This window comes from Aythya ferina (genome assembly GCF_964211825.1).
Source record: "Aythya ferina genome assembly, chromosome: 15".
Lineage (NCBI taxonomy): Eukaryota > Metazoa > Chordata > Aves > Anseriformes > Anatidae > Aythya > Aythya ferina.
In genome coordinates this window covers 3,785,556-3,802,722 of record NC_140314.1, presented here as the reverse complement: position 1 = coordinate 3,802,722, position 17,167 = coordinate 3,785,556, and the positions used below count along the sequence as shown (strand labels likewise).

The window sequence follows — 17,167 nt, the reverse complement described above, 5'->3', positions numbered from 1 at the left end:
GCTGCTCCGCTTGGTGACAGGAGAAAAAAAAAGGAAAAAAAAGAGAAAAAAAGAAAAAAAAAAAAGGAAAAAACAAAATGCATTTGCAGCCCAGCCCAGCCCAAACACTGCGTGCAGGCGGATGAGCCAGGGCAGCAGGATGTGCCCCCAGCCCAGCCCCGGCAGCCGCTTGCTCAGCTTTTAAAGGTGAAGTTGGTTTGCTAGGAGCAGAGCTGGAGCTGCAGCACAGCCCAGGAGGGACCTGAGCTTTGAAGAAGCACTGGAGCAGGGCAGCGAGGGCTGAACAAAGGAAGGATGTCGGGCTGCTGCTATAAACAGGGGGAAAATAAAGCAGAATGCTGTGCAGGAAGCGCCGAGCATCTCGCTCTGCTCAGCTTCCCGGCCACGCCACGGGCACCCAGCCCTGCCCCACAGCCGGCTGGTGGGGGGCTGCCAAATCCCTGGAAACAGGGTTTTTAACCCAAATCTAACTTCAGTTCACCTCCCCCCTCCACGACACAAAGCAAGCACTGATCCCTTCCTGCACGGCAGCCACCGCTCCCATGTCGGGACCCTCGCTGCACCACGGAGAGCAGAGGAGCCCCCCCGGCGCTGTCTCCCCCCCGTCCCCGAGCTGCCAGCAGCCGTCTCCTTTTTCCTTTTGCTGCTGAGCCAAAGGAAGCCGGAGCCCCGCAGCCTGCCTCCACCGCTGCTCCTGCAAGGGGGAAGTCCCCGAAGCCTGGCGCAGCGCTGCTCACACCTCCTGGTTTCCATTTACAGGAGCGACTGGAAACCATTTTCTGTTCCGTTCCTCTCGGCAGCGGCTGGAAGGCATCAGGGCTCCCGCAGGAGGGGCGGGGGGCTCTGCCCTGCAACCCCCCCACCCCGCTCGGCCCCAAAAAGGGGCCAAAAAAGTCCCGTCCCCACCATCCCGCGGCGGGGCCGAGGCTCCCGCTGCAACCACAGCACGGAGGTGAAAGCCAGAGTGCACAAATTTATTTACAAAAAAATTCAAATTACAATATAATACAGGAAACTTTTTACACACGGAATATTAGAATGGTTTACTACCGGAAGGTAAAGAAAAATATTTTTTTTTTAATTTGTTTTTATTTTTTAATAAAACACCTATTTGTTTTCGGCTATCGTTATACAAAGTTGCAGAACATGCACATCTTTACAGGGTTTTCTTTCTTTTAATATAACGTTTTGCTAAGTGCAAATACTAAGTTTCTCTCTCCACCTTTAAGGCAAGTAAAACGGGACACTGCAATTAACCATAACGAGTACCTGGAGGGGAGCAACCTGGGCACAGCGACCCCCCCGCCGCCCCAAATAACCCAGGGCAGGGCGGGAGGGAAACGGGGCGCGGAACTGGAGGGCCCCGAGCGGGGATTTCTGTGGGTTGTGCAATCATTTTTGTTTTGTTTTGTATTTGTTTTTTTTAAAGTAAAAACCAAGAACAGACCCAAAACGCTATCGGAAAGCACAACTGCTGGAAGCCACGCGGGTTGGAGGGAAGGAGCAGCCACACGGTTCGGCTGCGGATGCATTTTCAGTGGTCTGGGGGTTTTCTCGGTGGGAGAAGCAGCCACACACACCGCCAGGCACCTCCCCAGCACCAATTTCTCCTCTCGGACACAAAGCAGCTCGTGGTTCTGCGGGGCTCCAGCCTTTCCCTTCCTCCCTGCCCCTCTGCCAGCAAGCCTGAGCATTGATCCAGGGCAGCACCAGGAGCTGCCACGGCCCCACAGAGGTGTCCCCAGCTCCCAGGGGTCATCTAAGCCTCCTCTAAGGCAGCCCTCAAGCCCAAAAGATCTCAGCTCCTAAAAGAAACAAGGTTCCCTTTCTGCGAGGGGCAGCCACCCACGCTTCGTCTGAACTGGGTCGATTCTCTGAGCTCCCGATGGTGCTGGGAAGGGCAGCGTTTGGTGGATTTAAACCTGGCTAAAATCCTGACGAGAGTGGGGAAGCCACCGCAACCCCGTGGCTACCTCCAGAAATACATTAAGAGAGAAAAATTAAAAAAAAAAAAAGATAGCAGCAAGTGAATACCACTTGGTTATTAATGCTAGACAGAACATGGCACCGAGGAACACGCAACGCTTCGCAGGATGTATTTCAAACCATAGGAAACACCTGAAAGCAGGGAAAATGCTGATTCAGCTCCAAAAGGCAGGGAAGTGCCCGCTGTGAAACCCTCCCAAGGCCACAGCCCCACGGCTGGTGGGGAAATCTTCTCCTGCCACCTGGAGCTGCTGTCCCAGGCCTCTCTCTGGGAGCTCCCGCTGCCAGCACAGAGCCGAGGAGATGCTGTGCCAGGGAAGGCTTGACAGGAGTCAAGAGGCAGAGGCAGGGGAGTTTTACCTGAACAAAAAACCACAGGCAAAAGACACCTGGATGCTAAAACACAGCGGGAGGAAACCAGCAGGGAAGCGCAGCGAGCTGGCTCTCAGCAGGAAGGAGCAGGATGCAGCACGGATCAAAACTCAGGAACAACTGCGCAACCGGACTGGTAAAAAAACAAACCAAAAACCAAAACAAGCCCAGAACTTCTGGGAAGAGGCTTTCTCCCTCCAAGCATTTTTTTTTTTATAGGGGTCCCAGACAGTACAGCCAAGGTCTGGGGAAAGGGCTTTGCACCAAGGCTCCTCACACACCCCGCTGACAAGCTCAGGCAGCCATCACAACCCCTGCTCCTTACACAGCTCTGCTTCCCCTAAATCCTCGCCTCCTGAGCCCGGTGATGCTCGTGTTTGCCTTTTAACACGCCCTTCTGAAGCCAATTAAACTGCAATTCAAGTTTTTGGAAGTTAAATGTTTCGGAAGCAGCCAGCTCCTGACAGCACGAGGCTGCTGCCTGCGGGCTTGCAGGGATTTCAGCTAAGGGGGGGCTCCGGGCTCGCAGACCTACACGGGTACTCCCTCGTTTTGTGCAATAGCACACAGCACACACCACTCCTGTGCACCAAAACACTTCTGCCCCAGCAGTCTTGGAGATGAGGGAGCTGGCTTTGGCTCTGAGTGCTTCCCCCAAGTGCAGAAGGGTGTTTGGGGTGCCTGGATAACAGCAAAGCCAAGGCCACGCTTGGGGAAAACACCTGAGCCCTTGGAAGGGGGCAAGCTCAGTTCCCAAAGATCAGGGTAGGGAGTCTCCTGCTGTTTTGGAAAGCCCTGAGACAGGAACGTGGCTCTGGGGCTGCCCACCAAGATCTGAGCAACGAGGTGGCTGCCGCATCCCCTCACTCCTCTTGCAGAGCGAGAAATGCTGAACACACTACGTCTGCTTGGGTTTGAACAATTTATTTCTGCTGGGAGGTGTTAGCAGATTACAGGGATGCTGGAGAAAACGGGAAACCCTGCTTTGGGCTGGGGCAGCAGAGTTCTGTTATCTTGATCCTGAAGGTCTTACTCAGGTGCCAAGTCTCTCCTTCCTTCCCCCAAGACTCAGGCTTGTTGCAGCTGCTCTGGCCAGCAGGAAGGTTGGATTTTTGGAAAACTCCTGAGGCACGCTCGCATCCCTGTGCTCCACACGTCTCACTTTCCCTCCCAACAGCTGTCTGAACGGCCCTCGCCAAACAAACCAACCAACCAACCAACAAAACCAACCTGGACTCTCAACACGGGAAGAAATCCTTGGAAATGCAGCACCGAGCCCCGCTGCGGCACAGGCTGAAATGTTTTAATTGCAAAAAGTCCGGAGAAGCCACGACCAGGGTGGGGTGTAGTGCAGGGACACGTGAGTCACAGCAGCTCCCCTCGCAGCTGGCTAACCCAGGGGGCTGAAGCAGGACCGGGGGGGGACGTTACCGGGGTGGCTTTGCCCCGCGGTGACTCTGTGTCAGATGCTATTGGAACCGGGTCAGAACCGGTGTCGGGGCTGAGGGCCAAAGTGCATAGGCAAGTTGTGCTCCAGCTGAACGTTGATCTGGGGAAAATCGTAGTTCACCCTCATGTTAGGCAGCGGGGGCACGTAGGGGGCGGGGATGGGGCCTATGTTGAGGGGGATGTTATTGTACATGGGACGGACGGGAGGGAGAGGGAAGGGGGGGTGCACGAAGGGGTACGGAGGCATCCGGGGTTGGTGGAGGTTCTGAGGAACGGGCCTGGGGATGACCTCGATTCTCTGGATTTTCTCCATGGGCTTTTCCACGGGAGGGCCGATCCGCTTGAAGCTGTTCTCTGCAGAGGGAGGAAGGAAAAGAAGCGGTCATCCTACAAACAAAACCCACTGAGCCTGGTCAGCTGCTTTGCCGAGCGGAGAGGAGACATCACTGCACGCACAAGCCTCCTGGCTCCCCATGGTCCCAGCTTCAGCCTGCAAGCTTTAAAGCTCAAGGGGCTGCCAGCAGGAGCAGGGGGATGGCTGGCACACCTCTAGAGCAAGGTTTTGGTGCTGTTTGGTGTAGCACAGCAATGCCCAGCGCAGCTTGCAGGCAGCCAGGCTGTGGGAAGAAGCCAAGAAAACCAGAGCTGGGAACCCCAGGCTCTCCGATCGTCCTCAGTCTGATAGCAAAGCACAGATAAAGCTTGTGACTTACCCCCGTTCTTCTTCCTTTGTTCCTCTTCAGCCTCTTTCTGAATCTCCTGAATTATCTTCTCGTCATCTTCCTAGAAACCACAGGAGTATAAAGAGTCAGTGGGCTAATTCCTGCTGCAGCAGCTTCCTCCTCTCCCAGTGCTGCTTTTCTTTTCACCAGGTGTTTGTATAGGAAGAGGCAAATTCAGCTGAATCGTCCTCGTTTGGGGATGATCCAGTCAAAAGCAAGGCTGCGATAGGGGACTGCAGCACAAATCACTTGCACAGAGCCAAGCCTACTCTACGGAGTATGACTACAAGGTTTAGATCAGCTTTCCAGGGAGTTCAGTGCTAAAATTCATCGACTTGATAGAAACCAGAGAACTGCAACCCAGCTCCGCCCAGCCCAAGAGTTGCTGGAGAGCTGTTAATCTTTTAAATGGCAATAGGCTATTAAATATTTACACTATGCTAGCACTTCTTGAGTTTTTGGCCCAACAGCTGGAATTAACACAGCTTAAATCCTGGCTCCACCAGCTAAATGGTGCTCTAACGAGGCCATTTAGATCTTATCTGTAACTTTGAGGAGGACATAAATCACCATACGTTTAATGTCTAGCTAGACGTTATAGCAAGAATATTCAGACAAGAATATTCAGACCCACTGCTCAACGAAAACACAGGAGCAGCTAGAAGCTGAAAGCATCCTTCTGCTCCTTGCTCTTCTCCACCCAAAATAGCAGCAGCCAGACCAAGCAGTGTAGTAAAGCCTCAGGTGGCTGCAGGGAGCTGACATTTACACCTCCTTTTTATTAAATCAAGGGAGCATGATGGATAAAGTCTTGGAAGAAGACCGTGCAACTCCTGAAGCAGAAGACAGGCGTGCCTGGAGGGACAGCCACAGGCACCAGCAGCCCCTAGGGACCAGGCAGCTCCCAGGCTTTGCTCAGAGCCACCCCAACGTTAACATAAAGCCAATCACTCTGATTTGTGTTTCAGCATCAATTGTCCACGTGTAAGAAAGGTGAAAAATGATTTTCTTCATTGCACCACAGCATGCTACGGCCATCAGGGTAATCAAGATCCCACCAAGGGTCTAACGAGACAGCTCCCTCGTAGTGCCAGGCAGCAGATGCACTGGTGGCAGCGAGAGGTCCTCCTGGCCTCTGCAGGCTGCATTCGCTGCTGCTGTGTGTCCTTTGGGATGAAACACGGCCTGGCACGGCCAGAAAACAAATGAGAAAAGCTAAACATCTCCGACAGTGTTTGCGCTCTCGTGTTAGTGATTGGGGAAGAAGGCCAAGAACGGGAGCTGCTGGATGACACAGAACACCTGCACCAGCCCCCAGCCCCTCCAGGCCTACCTGCATCCGAAGGAGCATTTGGTTTGCTTCAGCAGTTCATTTGCAAGTGCTAACAGTGGAGCAGGAGGGAAATTCCACACTCCGCACACCCCACAAGGCGCAAGGCTGCTTCACTTTGTTCATCCTACTTCCAGCACTGGCCAAAACCCATAAATTTCTTCCTGAGCACTCTTAACGTGGAAAATATCCTCTATTTTGAATAGTGCTCTGGGACTAAATTCAAGATACGCTCTGTGTGTATCTACACTGAAATGATATTAGGTCTAGTTGGCCTCCCCATCTCACTGTCCTGCACATGTCTAGCAGCAGTGCCTGGGAAGCTGGGATGTGCCCTCCTCCTGCTACCAGATAAGGTTTCCCTGGGAGACCAAAGTTATCTTAATCTGCAGAAAGCCATCAAAGTCAGTACTTCCCTCCCTTTGATTATTCTTTGAGTCAATGGTTAAAATTAAGATTCTCCGGCAAGTTTTTTTTTTTTCTCCAAGCAGGCTGCTTCCACAGGCTGTTAATTACAGCCTATCTATCTCCATAAAAAGTGCTGAAGAATGGCTCTTCTGAGCCTATGCAGAACTTCTGATTACCTCCAAGTATCAGATTGCAGCACTCCCTGGCTAGAAAGCAACACGAGACCTGGGCGTGCTCCACAACAGGCAACCAGGCATCCCGCGCTGCTCTCCGGGGGTGGCACCAAAGCTTCAAGACCTCACTTTGATTTGTTCCCAAAATATTGTTTTTCTGTGCCATTGAAAGTGAGAAAGGCACCTCTCCTATCTTATTGCCACTTGCTTTTTTTTTTTTTTTTTTAAAGTTAAAGTTATGTGACAGGAAAGATGCTGGTATTTTAAGCACAACTGAACACAGCTATCTCCTATATCCTTCCCTCACACAAAAGTAAAAATCTCCCCTTCAAGCCTAGAAATATGCAAAAGTCCCTTCTAACCAAAGCTTTTGCTGCAGCCTAAGTCCAAAACTAACCCTCCAAACTGGTCCTTTCCAGGCACTACCACCCTGCTGCCATGGAGAGCGCAGCTCAGATGCTAACAGCGTCCATCCCGTCCCAGAGCCAGGCTGCACCATCCCCTTCTGTTGATGAAGTCAGCCCTGCAGAAGTCTGGGGAATTGGACACATCAAGAGCACAACTTCACAAGACCCTCCAGCAGCTAGGGCTGCTTGACCCCCGGTTTAAACTGCAGCTGACCTCTGCACTAATGACAGATCGACAAAGCCATCTGCCCCGGGCAGGCGAGCCAGCTGCAGGCACCCCCAGGTGCTGCTGGCTCCAATTACTGCAGCTCCCAGAGCACGGGGCAAATGCCTAACTGCAAACCCCATCTGCCAGACCTCCAAAAATGAGGTCTGTCTCGTAAGGGTAACGCAAAACACATCGCCTCAAACGCAACTGCTGGAGAGCCCTGCTCAGCCCTGTCCCCCTCTTCATCTTGAAGAGGGGGCAAACCCTGCAGCACGCCTTTGGGGCAAAAAATCTGCTGACTGCAGACCCATGGGGGGACAAATACAGACCTGGGTGAGGATGACTAGTTCTGGACTAGTTCTGTGGCTGTCCACCAGAGCAGAGGCATAACAAGCCACATCTGAGAAAATAAGTTAGCAGCTTTGCTGCTTCTCTGCTGCTAGCCTTCCAACGCTAGGATACACTTTAGAGAAGCATTTATACTTAAGCCCACATACCAAGCGTTGGCTTAGAGCCTTTTTGCATCAGTATTTCTGAAAAACTGGTATCCATTAATATAAAGAGAACAAAAATACACTGCACAATATGCACCTTCCTACTTCAAATCAGAACCTGACATTACATTTGGCTCAGCACAGTTCAATACATGCAGCGTTTAGGAAAGATCCAGCTGGAACAAAAGAGAAAACAGGGATATGTGCACATTAAGATAGTTTTAGGCTATTTTGAAGAAAAGCTGAGGCCGCAAGTTCTGGCTACTACATCCTGCACCGTCATAGAAGTAACAAGTAAGTCTCAGGGCTGCAAATATACAACAAACACAACAGTGGTATTTTTGCAATACACCTCTAATTTTTGAGAAGCAAAGGCTGTTTTCTGATCGCACCGTAATTGGAGAGGGATGACAGATTCATTTAGGGGCAAAGCATCCGCACCGAAAATTAAGTTTTCATTACAGCACTTACGGCTGGTTGCTGTGGTAAGAAACCATCTAATGTCATCTGATGGGGTGGAGTCTCCAACACAATTTTAAAAGCCTCTTGTGTCCCTTTTCCTGAGTGGGATCAAGACCCTGAATAAAGGATTAGATTATAATTTTAATAGCCTGTTCGCAGGCCGCGTGGATCGGAGGGGTTTATCCTGTCAAGTTAACAGTCATCTTCCTGTCAGCTGCCTCGCCTGCAGCAAAAATAAAGACAGAAAAAGAAAAAAGCGACCCCCCACGCCCCAGGGGGCTCTCAGCATGACCGGCCTGTGTGTTTCTGAGCAAGGAGGAGGTAAACGGGCTGTTTTGTGAGAGAGAAAATGCAGGGCAACGCGACAGCGCGGCCCTTCCCCGTGCTCCGCTGCATCACGGGAGAAGGGAGGTGGCCAAGGCAGAGCGCAAAGGATCTAGGAGATGCGATCCCCCTCCTTATCAGCAAACGCTGCAGAGAGAGAATGAGGTTATTAATAGCATCGACACGTTAATTGAGAAGACAGGACGGAGCTTTGCCCCAAACAGGGAGTGAGATGCTGCCTGACAGCAGGCCGCTCACCGGCCTGAGGCCTGTGACAGGCCCCGAGGGCTCCTGTTTTCCACCATCTCCTGCTGAACCTAAATACAGAGGGCATGGAGACGATCAGAAAGGATGGCTGGGCTCTGCTGGGTTGTGGATGGGTTAAATCAGGAGCTGGGCTGCTAAGCCAAAGGCCTCTCAATGCCACAATGAGGCCGAGGGGAGAAGGGGACGCAGCAGCCATAGCTCTGTGAGGGACGAGCCCCCAAGTGAAACCTCCTCTGCCTGGAACAAAAGTGCCCCAGCGAAGCTTTTGAAAGCTCTGCTGTTACCTATTGTGCTCCTCGTTATCTTCTTTAATTATTAAGTGTCACGGGGAAAGGGCTGCCTGTCTCCTGAAAGGGAGAAAACAGGAGACCTGCCGACTGCCTAGCCCTGCAGAGGGGCTGGAGGCGCGTCAGCCGCCATCGCCTCCCCCTTCCTGGCTTTTCACTGCTTTCTTTTTTTCCACGTATGTGTGGCCGCAGCCGTTCCCAATAAACTCGAAACCATTTTCACGACGGAGGCTTCCAAAAGGACTAAGGGGTTTTGTTTCAAATCATTCCCAGATCAGCTGCGGAGAGCCTGAGCAAGAACAGGCGCGGGCTGTCTGCTGCGCCTTGCTCCGTGCAGCAGGGAGGGGGATGAAAGCCGCCTGTGTTGGGACTCCAGCGGGGCTCAGGCAGTGCTGCAGGAAAAAGGGGGGCCAGCACGGGGACCAAGCACACACTGGTGCCTAAGAAATGCAGGATTCTTTCAGCAGCAGACATGCCGTATCCACAGAAAGCCGTCGCTACCGCGAAGTAAGCTTGTGCTTGCAATTAGGGCGTTTCGGAGCTAAATTTGGGGGAGTTTTCCCCCCAACACTCCAAGCTTTTGTCCCCCCAAACGCTAGGGTCAGTGCTGTGTAGGCATTTCATGCAATTCCCTAACGTATTTTAATTTTTACATAGTCCTCACTCAACATCTTCTGGTTATAATACTAGAGAAAGGGTTAATTGCGAACACCTTAAAATGATTAGTCCTCTGCTTTGAACTTTAATGAGGGGTGCTTGGGAGTGTTTTAGGAGTTACTAAAAACATCTTAAAGTAAAAAAAAAAACAAAAAAAAAACAACAAAAAAAAAACCTGCTATGCAGTATTACTGAGAGTCTGAAGGTAAGTATTGCATTAAAAATAACACATAGGAGAGCAGAACCTGGTTTATCGAAGCAGTCAAAACGCGTTAGTCACACTGCACCGTGGGGTTAGTACAAACCACCTACACTGCACACAGCACCGTGCACACAGCCTCAGGTTTGCTACAGATACTCAGAAACCAGGGAGTGCTCAGCCCCTGAGCTTGCTCTTTGCAGAATCAGTCCTCACAGCTCCATCCTTTGCTTTGTCCATTATTGCATCAGCCTCTCGTGCAAGCAGCAATGCCTCGGCAAGCAAGCCGAGCCCAGGCTAGCATGGGCTGCACAACACGTGCAGCGGGACTTTTGGCCGAGCAGCTTGCTGGCAGGAGTGCCTGGCACGTGCTTGTGTCCTGCAGAGGTGCAGGGCACGATAAGCTGTAGCAGAAACGCAGCGATTAAGCGATTGCTGCCTGCTACCCTGGAAGCCGCTGACCACAGCCTGCTTGCAGCTTGTCTCTGAGCCAGCAAATACTGCACTTAGACCTCTAATTTAGACTCAAGGCTGATTACAACATAGGAACTAACCTTTTATTATGGGGAATTTTGAAGTGTCTGCTTTATTCTCCCAAGATCATTTGAGACAAAGACTAACAGATGCTGCAGTTCCTAGAAGAATGTCTCTAATACATCCTAATTAAATGTCTTTAATAGGTTTTTTAAGCCAAGCTAATGAAAAGGTTGATTTATCCCTTCTCAAGGATCATTTTAGACTGAGAAAACGTTAAACATTTGGAAAGGAACAAAGCCTCCCCATTTTAACGAAACCCAAATTTTGCCTTAAATAATGGGGAGTTAGATCCAAACCAGATTCTTCACAGAAGTGTGAAATTACCCAGGTCTGACAGAAAGCTAAAACCTGCACCCGTGAAACACAAACTGACAAGACAACAGCACTGCGACCATGCCACTGCTCTGCCAGGGAGACTGGTCTAGGCGGGGTGTACATGAACACATCAGAAATCAGAACAATGTCCTGTCACCCTCTAACAGCCACGCTTTGGTGGCACATGTGTGCCCTCCCCGTTTTGCAGCAGAGCTTAATGCAGGGAGACAAGTGGAAGCTCCTGAGCAATGGCTGCAAATTCCACAGCTGCCCCAGCCTTGTCTTCTCTGCACGTGTGCACAGCAAGGCTGCAAACACACGCAGACCCACAGGAGATACTCTCTTCCCACGCTGATAGCGCCAGCCATCTACCAACTTCAACAGAATAAAAAAGATTGAGCAAAACCAGAAAAAAATGTGAGAAACACATTAGAAAATGGCCACATACCAGCCAACAGAGCTGGGGTGGGGTTAAACCCTCGGACAGGCATCATCCCTGACAAAGGACGGACACTACAGTGGCATTTTGCTCTTCCATATCCCCATGTCAAGGTTCAAACTTGCTCCCACTCCTCATACCTACCACATTAACTCTGCTCATGTGTCCCACAGGAGAACACAGATCTCCCAGGTGGGACTACACATTCATGGCACTGAGCCCCTTGCAAGGAGGGTGATGCAAACAGGTACCGATGATTTTATGTTTAGAAGCCAACAGCAGAGCTTCCTGTTATTCTTTGCACCGCAGCGAGGACAGTCACCCCACGTCAACTCCCCAGACCACCACTGCTCCGTCATCCAGAAAAAAAGGAGGCAGTGCCAGCTCTCTGCTGACGGTGGGAAATTTTCCTTTGCCACAACATTGGTTAATTAGAGAGCTGGAAAGGGGCCGGTGACAGTGCCCTCTTTGTGCTGCTTGCTTATTTATTTATTTTAAAGTACAGTATGAGCTTTTTGAGAGGCCTCATGTTTTCTCTGGCTCAGAACAAATGCCATTACTGAGCACAATCAGCAGCCTGACGGGAACAAAGGACTCCAGCGCTGCCGAATCGCATCGCAGAGGAAACCAGGGAAAAGGGGGACAGGACTGCAGGGACTGCAGAGCCAGGTGTCCAAAATGTGGGGCTAAGGGGTGCCTGGAAGCAGGTGTCTGCTTAGTTTAGCACCTCTCAGTGACAGGGTAAGGCAGAGAACAAAGACAGGCAAGCAGAAGACTAGGAATCTTACACTTCTAGGAAGAAGGGAGTCATTTCGAGTGGCTTTGCTCCACACCAGCGCAGGATTGTGTGCTTTTCCTGCAAGACATGCTGGGAGCAGCCTGGCAAGCCACGGCATCCTGAGACAAAGAAGTGATGGAACAACTGAGGCTCAGACAGGCCCTGCGCAGGCAGATCCACGTCCACAATGCTCTGCTACTTTGCTGAAATCAGGAGATTCAGCTCCTGTTCCAGTCTACACTCCCTTCCAGATTTCTGCTACAGACAACCTTTGCAGAAATGCTGTGTGAAAGCACCATCCCATGCTTGCTGCAGCTACAAGACGCATTACAGCGTGAAGTTTTAAGTTACTACAGCTCCCCTTACGGCCCAGTCCCTATTGCAGTTCTTCCCCTGCAGCTGTTGACAACAGCCGTGAGAACGGACACAACTGCAGCTCGGGACCTTTGGCTCGCAGGCACTTTTCTCAGCAGCTCTGTCTCTGCGAAGGGACTCACAGAGTCATCTGAGCGGACAGGGAAAGCTATTGGGCACCAGCAAGACAGCAGATGCAGAGCTGAACCAAAAAGCAACTCAGCTGCAAAAGGCAGGAGCCAGTTCCAGTAATCCCAACGCCTGCTGCTGTGCCCTGCTGCCAGCACACGCTGCCCACCAGCTCTTTTCACAAGTCCGCTCCCCAGAACGGCGCTCAGAGCAGTTCCAACCAAAGCCCTTGTCTGTTTTTTTTCCTAAAGCAACACCAGTTGCTTCCAAGTCGCGGTCAGATTAAGTCTGTGCTGATGGAGAGGCTTTCAGTGTGTTTTTTAGCTGCCTTGGGAGAAGAAATGTTTTGCTGTCTCCGACCGGCTGTTTTCCTCTGGTGGAACGCGTGCATTTCAACCCGCTGGCATGGGACGGTAATTGAAATCAGGGTGCGAATCGTGGACAAAAGCCCTCCGTTACTTACTGTGGGATCTGTCCAGAGAGAACACTTGGCACAGTCCTGGCAGGGAGCCCCGGGCGAGCGGGGGTGCTGGCAGAAGTGGTCGTACCCGTTAATGGCAGCCCGGCAGAGGTAGCACATCTGAGCGCCGCAGCGGCAGGACATGCGGTTGCAACCCTCCGATTTAATGAGGCCAGTCCCGCACTTGTGGCATTTTCTAATGCGGGCAGCTGTCATCTTCTCTTCTCTGCAACACAAGGGGAGGGAGAAGAGTTAGAGACGGGCTGTTTGCATTCACCAGCCTGCAGTGAAGTTGCTGCTGCACCATCCCAGCACGGCTTTAACCCCCCTCTCCCCCTTCTCTCCCCTCCTACGCTATCCCCACAGTCCATCGCCGTTCCAAGGAGGTCTGGGCTCAGCTCCACTTGGAGCCAGCCCATGACAACTCAAGAACAAATTAAGTGAAGGAAAGTCAATCACTTACTGCATGCTACAGCCCCGATTCTGGTTTCCATGCGAGCCAAAACACAGCGGTGCCAGGCTCTGGCTCGGGAGGAATTCAAACCGTAAGTCAAGGGACCAAAGGGCATGAGGATTCCTGACTCTGCCACAAAGAAATATGGTCCAGGAGATAAAAGTTCAGGAAAAGCAAACTGTTTGCTGTCATCTGCTCGATAGTTTTATGTTTGGCTGTTGCTCTGGTTACAAAGTCGCCATGGCCATGTCGTTTTTTTTTTTTCAATGCTGGCTGCTACGCTCCAGATTTATTTGGTTTTCGTTAAATTTAAATCAGTAACTGAAAGATAATCACGTCTTTCCCCACTGAGACTGGGCTTTCCCAGTAAAATTCCCCACATAAGTCTTCCAGAGGTTATTGCTTTAGGTGCAAAAGACAGGCTTCTAACAAGGCGTGGAATCCAGGACAACGCGTGGTCCCGTCCCGAAGAGGCAGCCTGGCAGCAACACGCCCCAGTGCAAAGGCTCAGCCCACGGCGATGCTATTTTGGCACCGAAAGGGAGCAAAGCCTCGGTCATTTAATTAAAAGACTTAAGAGTACAAGCTGTCATCCTGAGGGCCCATTTTCTGACCACGGGAGATCACGTTACAATTTAATTCGCCATCTAGAACTGAAATCTGATGACAGCAGAGGGAAGGGACTGCACCAACCGAGGAGGCATGGTCCTTTGGCTGCACTGACTCAAGCAGGGAGAGATCTTCCCCAGCCAGCACCTCCACCCAGCTGCTCCAGCGGCCCTGCGAAGCCAACATGTGTTTGGGAGATGACAGAGAGGTATTTTTGAGGAGGATCACAGCGCCAAAGCAGGCACAGCCCCACAAATCGCTCCATCTGCACAACCGGAGAAGCAGCGAGTGGCGAGGTGGAAAAAGGAGCAGCTGGAGGTGGGAATTTCAGCTACCCCCAGCTCCTGTGTGGTTATATCCAGCACGACCTGTGCCCAGGTATTAGGAGGTGCTCTAAGAATAGACAGGAAGGAAAAAAAAATAATAATCAATTTGAGACTGATTTCTGCGAGCTGCAGCTGCTCTTCCCTCCTCTGCTCAACAGGATGCTGCTGATGCAGGGTTTTTTTTTGGAAACTTTGAGCCCAGCAGGAAGTTTGGCCTGAACTCCAGCTGTGCTTCCCTTTCCTTACGCAGGGCTTCAAAAGGAAGCTTTTATTGTGCAGTAAGACTCATCTATCTACGGCAGCAATCTGCTAAAGGTTTTGAAACTGATTTTTTTTTTCCTTGTTGGGGACATGACAACTTGTTTCTCCTCCCTCTCGCCCCTCTTTCCTACAGGGAAAGGAGTGACAAGAGAAAGAAACCATATCAAATCTGGGACAGTATTTTGTTCTAAGTTATGGACTGTGAGATGAGCAAGCAGCAATCATTCAGGCTCCCAGCGGAGGAGCTCTCCAACCTCTGCTCGTACCAGACACGCTGAATCAGAGAGGAAAGGATTGGGCAACACAGGCAATTCCCCTTTGACTGTACAGACATGCAGCTTCATGGCTCAGCCCTCACTTGTCTCCTAAAGCCAGCAGATTTTGTTATCTAAGGTAGCAACGAGAGAGCTCAGGCTTCAGAAGGTTTTGGGGGTAACACTTGAGATTTACACACAAGCATTTCAAAACGTGACTTGATTCTGTAAAGATTCCTACAGACGGAGTGGTTAGAAACAGAGAAACTTCTGAGAGCAAACACATCCCTCCATAAAGCCACAAAGCAGCAGCTGAGCAAGCCACACTTCAGCATGTTGTCACCAGTCTCGATTTTCAGAAGGTAAGCTCCTTTGACTCAGGATGCTGCTTTGGCTCAGCACAACACCTCCCTTCTCCCCCCAAGTGAACGGGAGCAACGCAGTGGGGGTTTCTCACCTCGGAGAAGGACCAGGTGCCAGCCTGCGAGACGTGGGGCTAGCCAGGGGAACAGGCTGGTCTGGTGACAACTCTCCCACCTTCTCAGATTACCGCCTGCATCCCTTGCCAAGTATCTTTCACAGAAAGAAATCCCATCCTAGGAGCCTCCTGACCCCTCAGCTTTGATGCCTCCAGTACCTCCCCGATGGAGGTAACGACACCCAGCAAGACTTCAGGGCTTCCAGTGTTTACAAGAACAGCTCAGTTTCTTACCCTTCTTACCCCCTCCACGCCAGTTTATTGTCTTGCACATCACCATTATTATTATTAATTTTATGCAGCCCCCTATTTTTGCTCGTTTGTGGCCTTTACTTACATGGACGTCCTGTATTTGATGTCATCCTTCTCAGCCAGCTGCTCGCAGGTGAGGTTCATGTGCTCCTTCCACAGCCCCTGGCACTTCCGACATGTTTCCTGAAAAAGACAGCAAGCGTTAAAGGAAGAGAAGACCCAGCACACCACTGAGAGCACGGGGGATTGGAAAAACTCCCATCTTTTCCCCCACCACATTGCAGATTCTCAGCTGAGGATGGGGCTGGCAATTCTGCATCGAGGCACAAGGCCCCAGAGAGGTCCGCAGATCTGTCCCACACTGGAGACCAGAATGAAACCACCCATAACAGGAGCCAAGGGGTTTCCAAGGCACAAGAACCCAGGCACAAAATGCAACTGGAGCTATCTATGACTGTATAAAATGAGTCTGTAAATCCTAGTTCACCTCCAACTCACGGAATGGCCACCAGGTCAACCAGGAGCAGACTGCTGAAACAAAAACACGATGCTAAAGGTCACCAAGCTCCTGTGCTTCCTGAGCAAGATCTTTCCCCTGCATACAAGGGGCTTTTGGTTCAGCTTGTGATGGAAAGCTTGCTGCTGTTTTGCGGTTGCAACAAAAACTCTGCCTCACCTCACAAGCCAGTCTATATTTTGCTTTGTAAAACTTCACGAAATGGTTAGAGCAGCTTGTGCGAGTAAATGTTTTACAAGGCAGGATGTGGACAAGTGTCCACAGAACAGCGGTGGCATATGAAAAAGTATTTACGAATTCAACCAAAATAGCCGAACTAAATTTAGAGCAAGCGACTGAGCTCTCCTGTTCTTGTAAGCTCTTCGGCACCAAGACTCAGCTCAGGCTGGTGAAGCCTCACGGAGCAGAGAGCTGTGGAGGCACTCTTGGCAAGGGAGCTTGGACTAACACTGGCAACACAGTTGATTTTTTCAGCTGGCCGTCCAAAGAAAACATAATTTTGTTTTGGGTCAAACAAGAGATTTTCCTTTAATTTGAGGACGATTAAAAAAGCATCCAAATCAAACTTGGAAGAGGCGCGCATTTCACGATCCAACTGTTTCATCTTCAGGGCTGGGACTCGGGTTTTTACATCCAGCTTTCTCCCCCCTGGCAGGAAAACCAGAGGGCTGTGAAGCATCCTCTTCCCCTCCACACCAAGGGAGGTCCCTGGAGACAGCCCTGCCCTGCTCCAGTCGCACAGCTAGTGAGATGACAACTGCAGAGACACCTTTTTGAGTGTATTACCTTCATTTTATTTTAATAAGGAGCTTCATAGGATAGATAAAAATTACCCAAGACTCTGAAACTCTTCATAAGTCTAACCAAGAGCTCTCCTCAGCTCTCGGTGCCTCCTCTGCCTAAAGACAGGCGCAGGCAGCAGCGCGCTTTTGATCGCTCATCAGCCAAACAGGATGAAGCCCAAAGCTTCCAAGGAAGCCACCCCTAGGAGGGGGAGTGCAAAACGTTGACTTGTTTGTATTTGTGCTCGCTGGGAGCTGCTTAAGAGCTTCGGCTTTCATCTGTGGAATGAAAGGCTCCTCGCCCGGGCTGGGGAGCTGGATGTGTTTGCACACCGCAGGCACAGGGCTGGAGGAGGAGAGCCGAGCGTGTGTCCATGTCCCAGAGCTCAGCACAGCATTTTGTCATCACTCACCATCCAAACACACCTCGGGCAGGCAGGCCCAAGCTTTAAGGGACTATAGGTGCCTTGTTTCTGG

At 51.1% G+C, this 17,167-nt stretch overlaps 1 protein-coding gene across 2 annotated transcripts in view; it reads right to left on the bottom strand.

Annotated features, from left to right (window-relative positions):
- Positions 1 to 953: 953 nt before the first annotated feature.
- Positions 954 to 17,167, bottom strand: part of RNF216 (ring finger protein 216) — a 72,937-nt gene continuing 56,723 nt past the window's right edge. For both annotated transcript variants that reach the window (XM_084536450.1, XM_084536451.1), the window contains exons 14-17: positions 15,477 to 15,574; positions 12,761 to 12,983; positions 4,521 to 4,590; positions 954 to 4,161 (exon numbers count right to left, since the gene is read on the bottom strand). In XM_084536450.1, the coding sequence (XP_084392576.1) occupies positions 3,842 to 4,161; positions 4,521 to 4,590; positions 12,761 to 12,983; positions 15,477 to 15,574 (711 nt within the window). In that variant the 3' untranslated portion in view covers positions 954 to 3,841. The remainder of the gene's footprint in view (positions 4,162 to 4,520; positions 4,591 to 12,760; positions 12,984 to 15,476; positions 15,575 to 17,167) is intronic.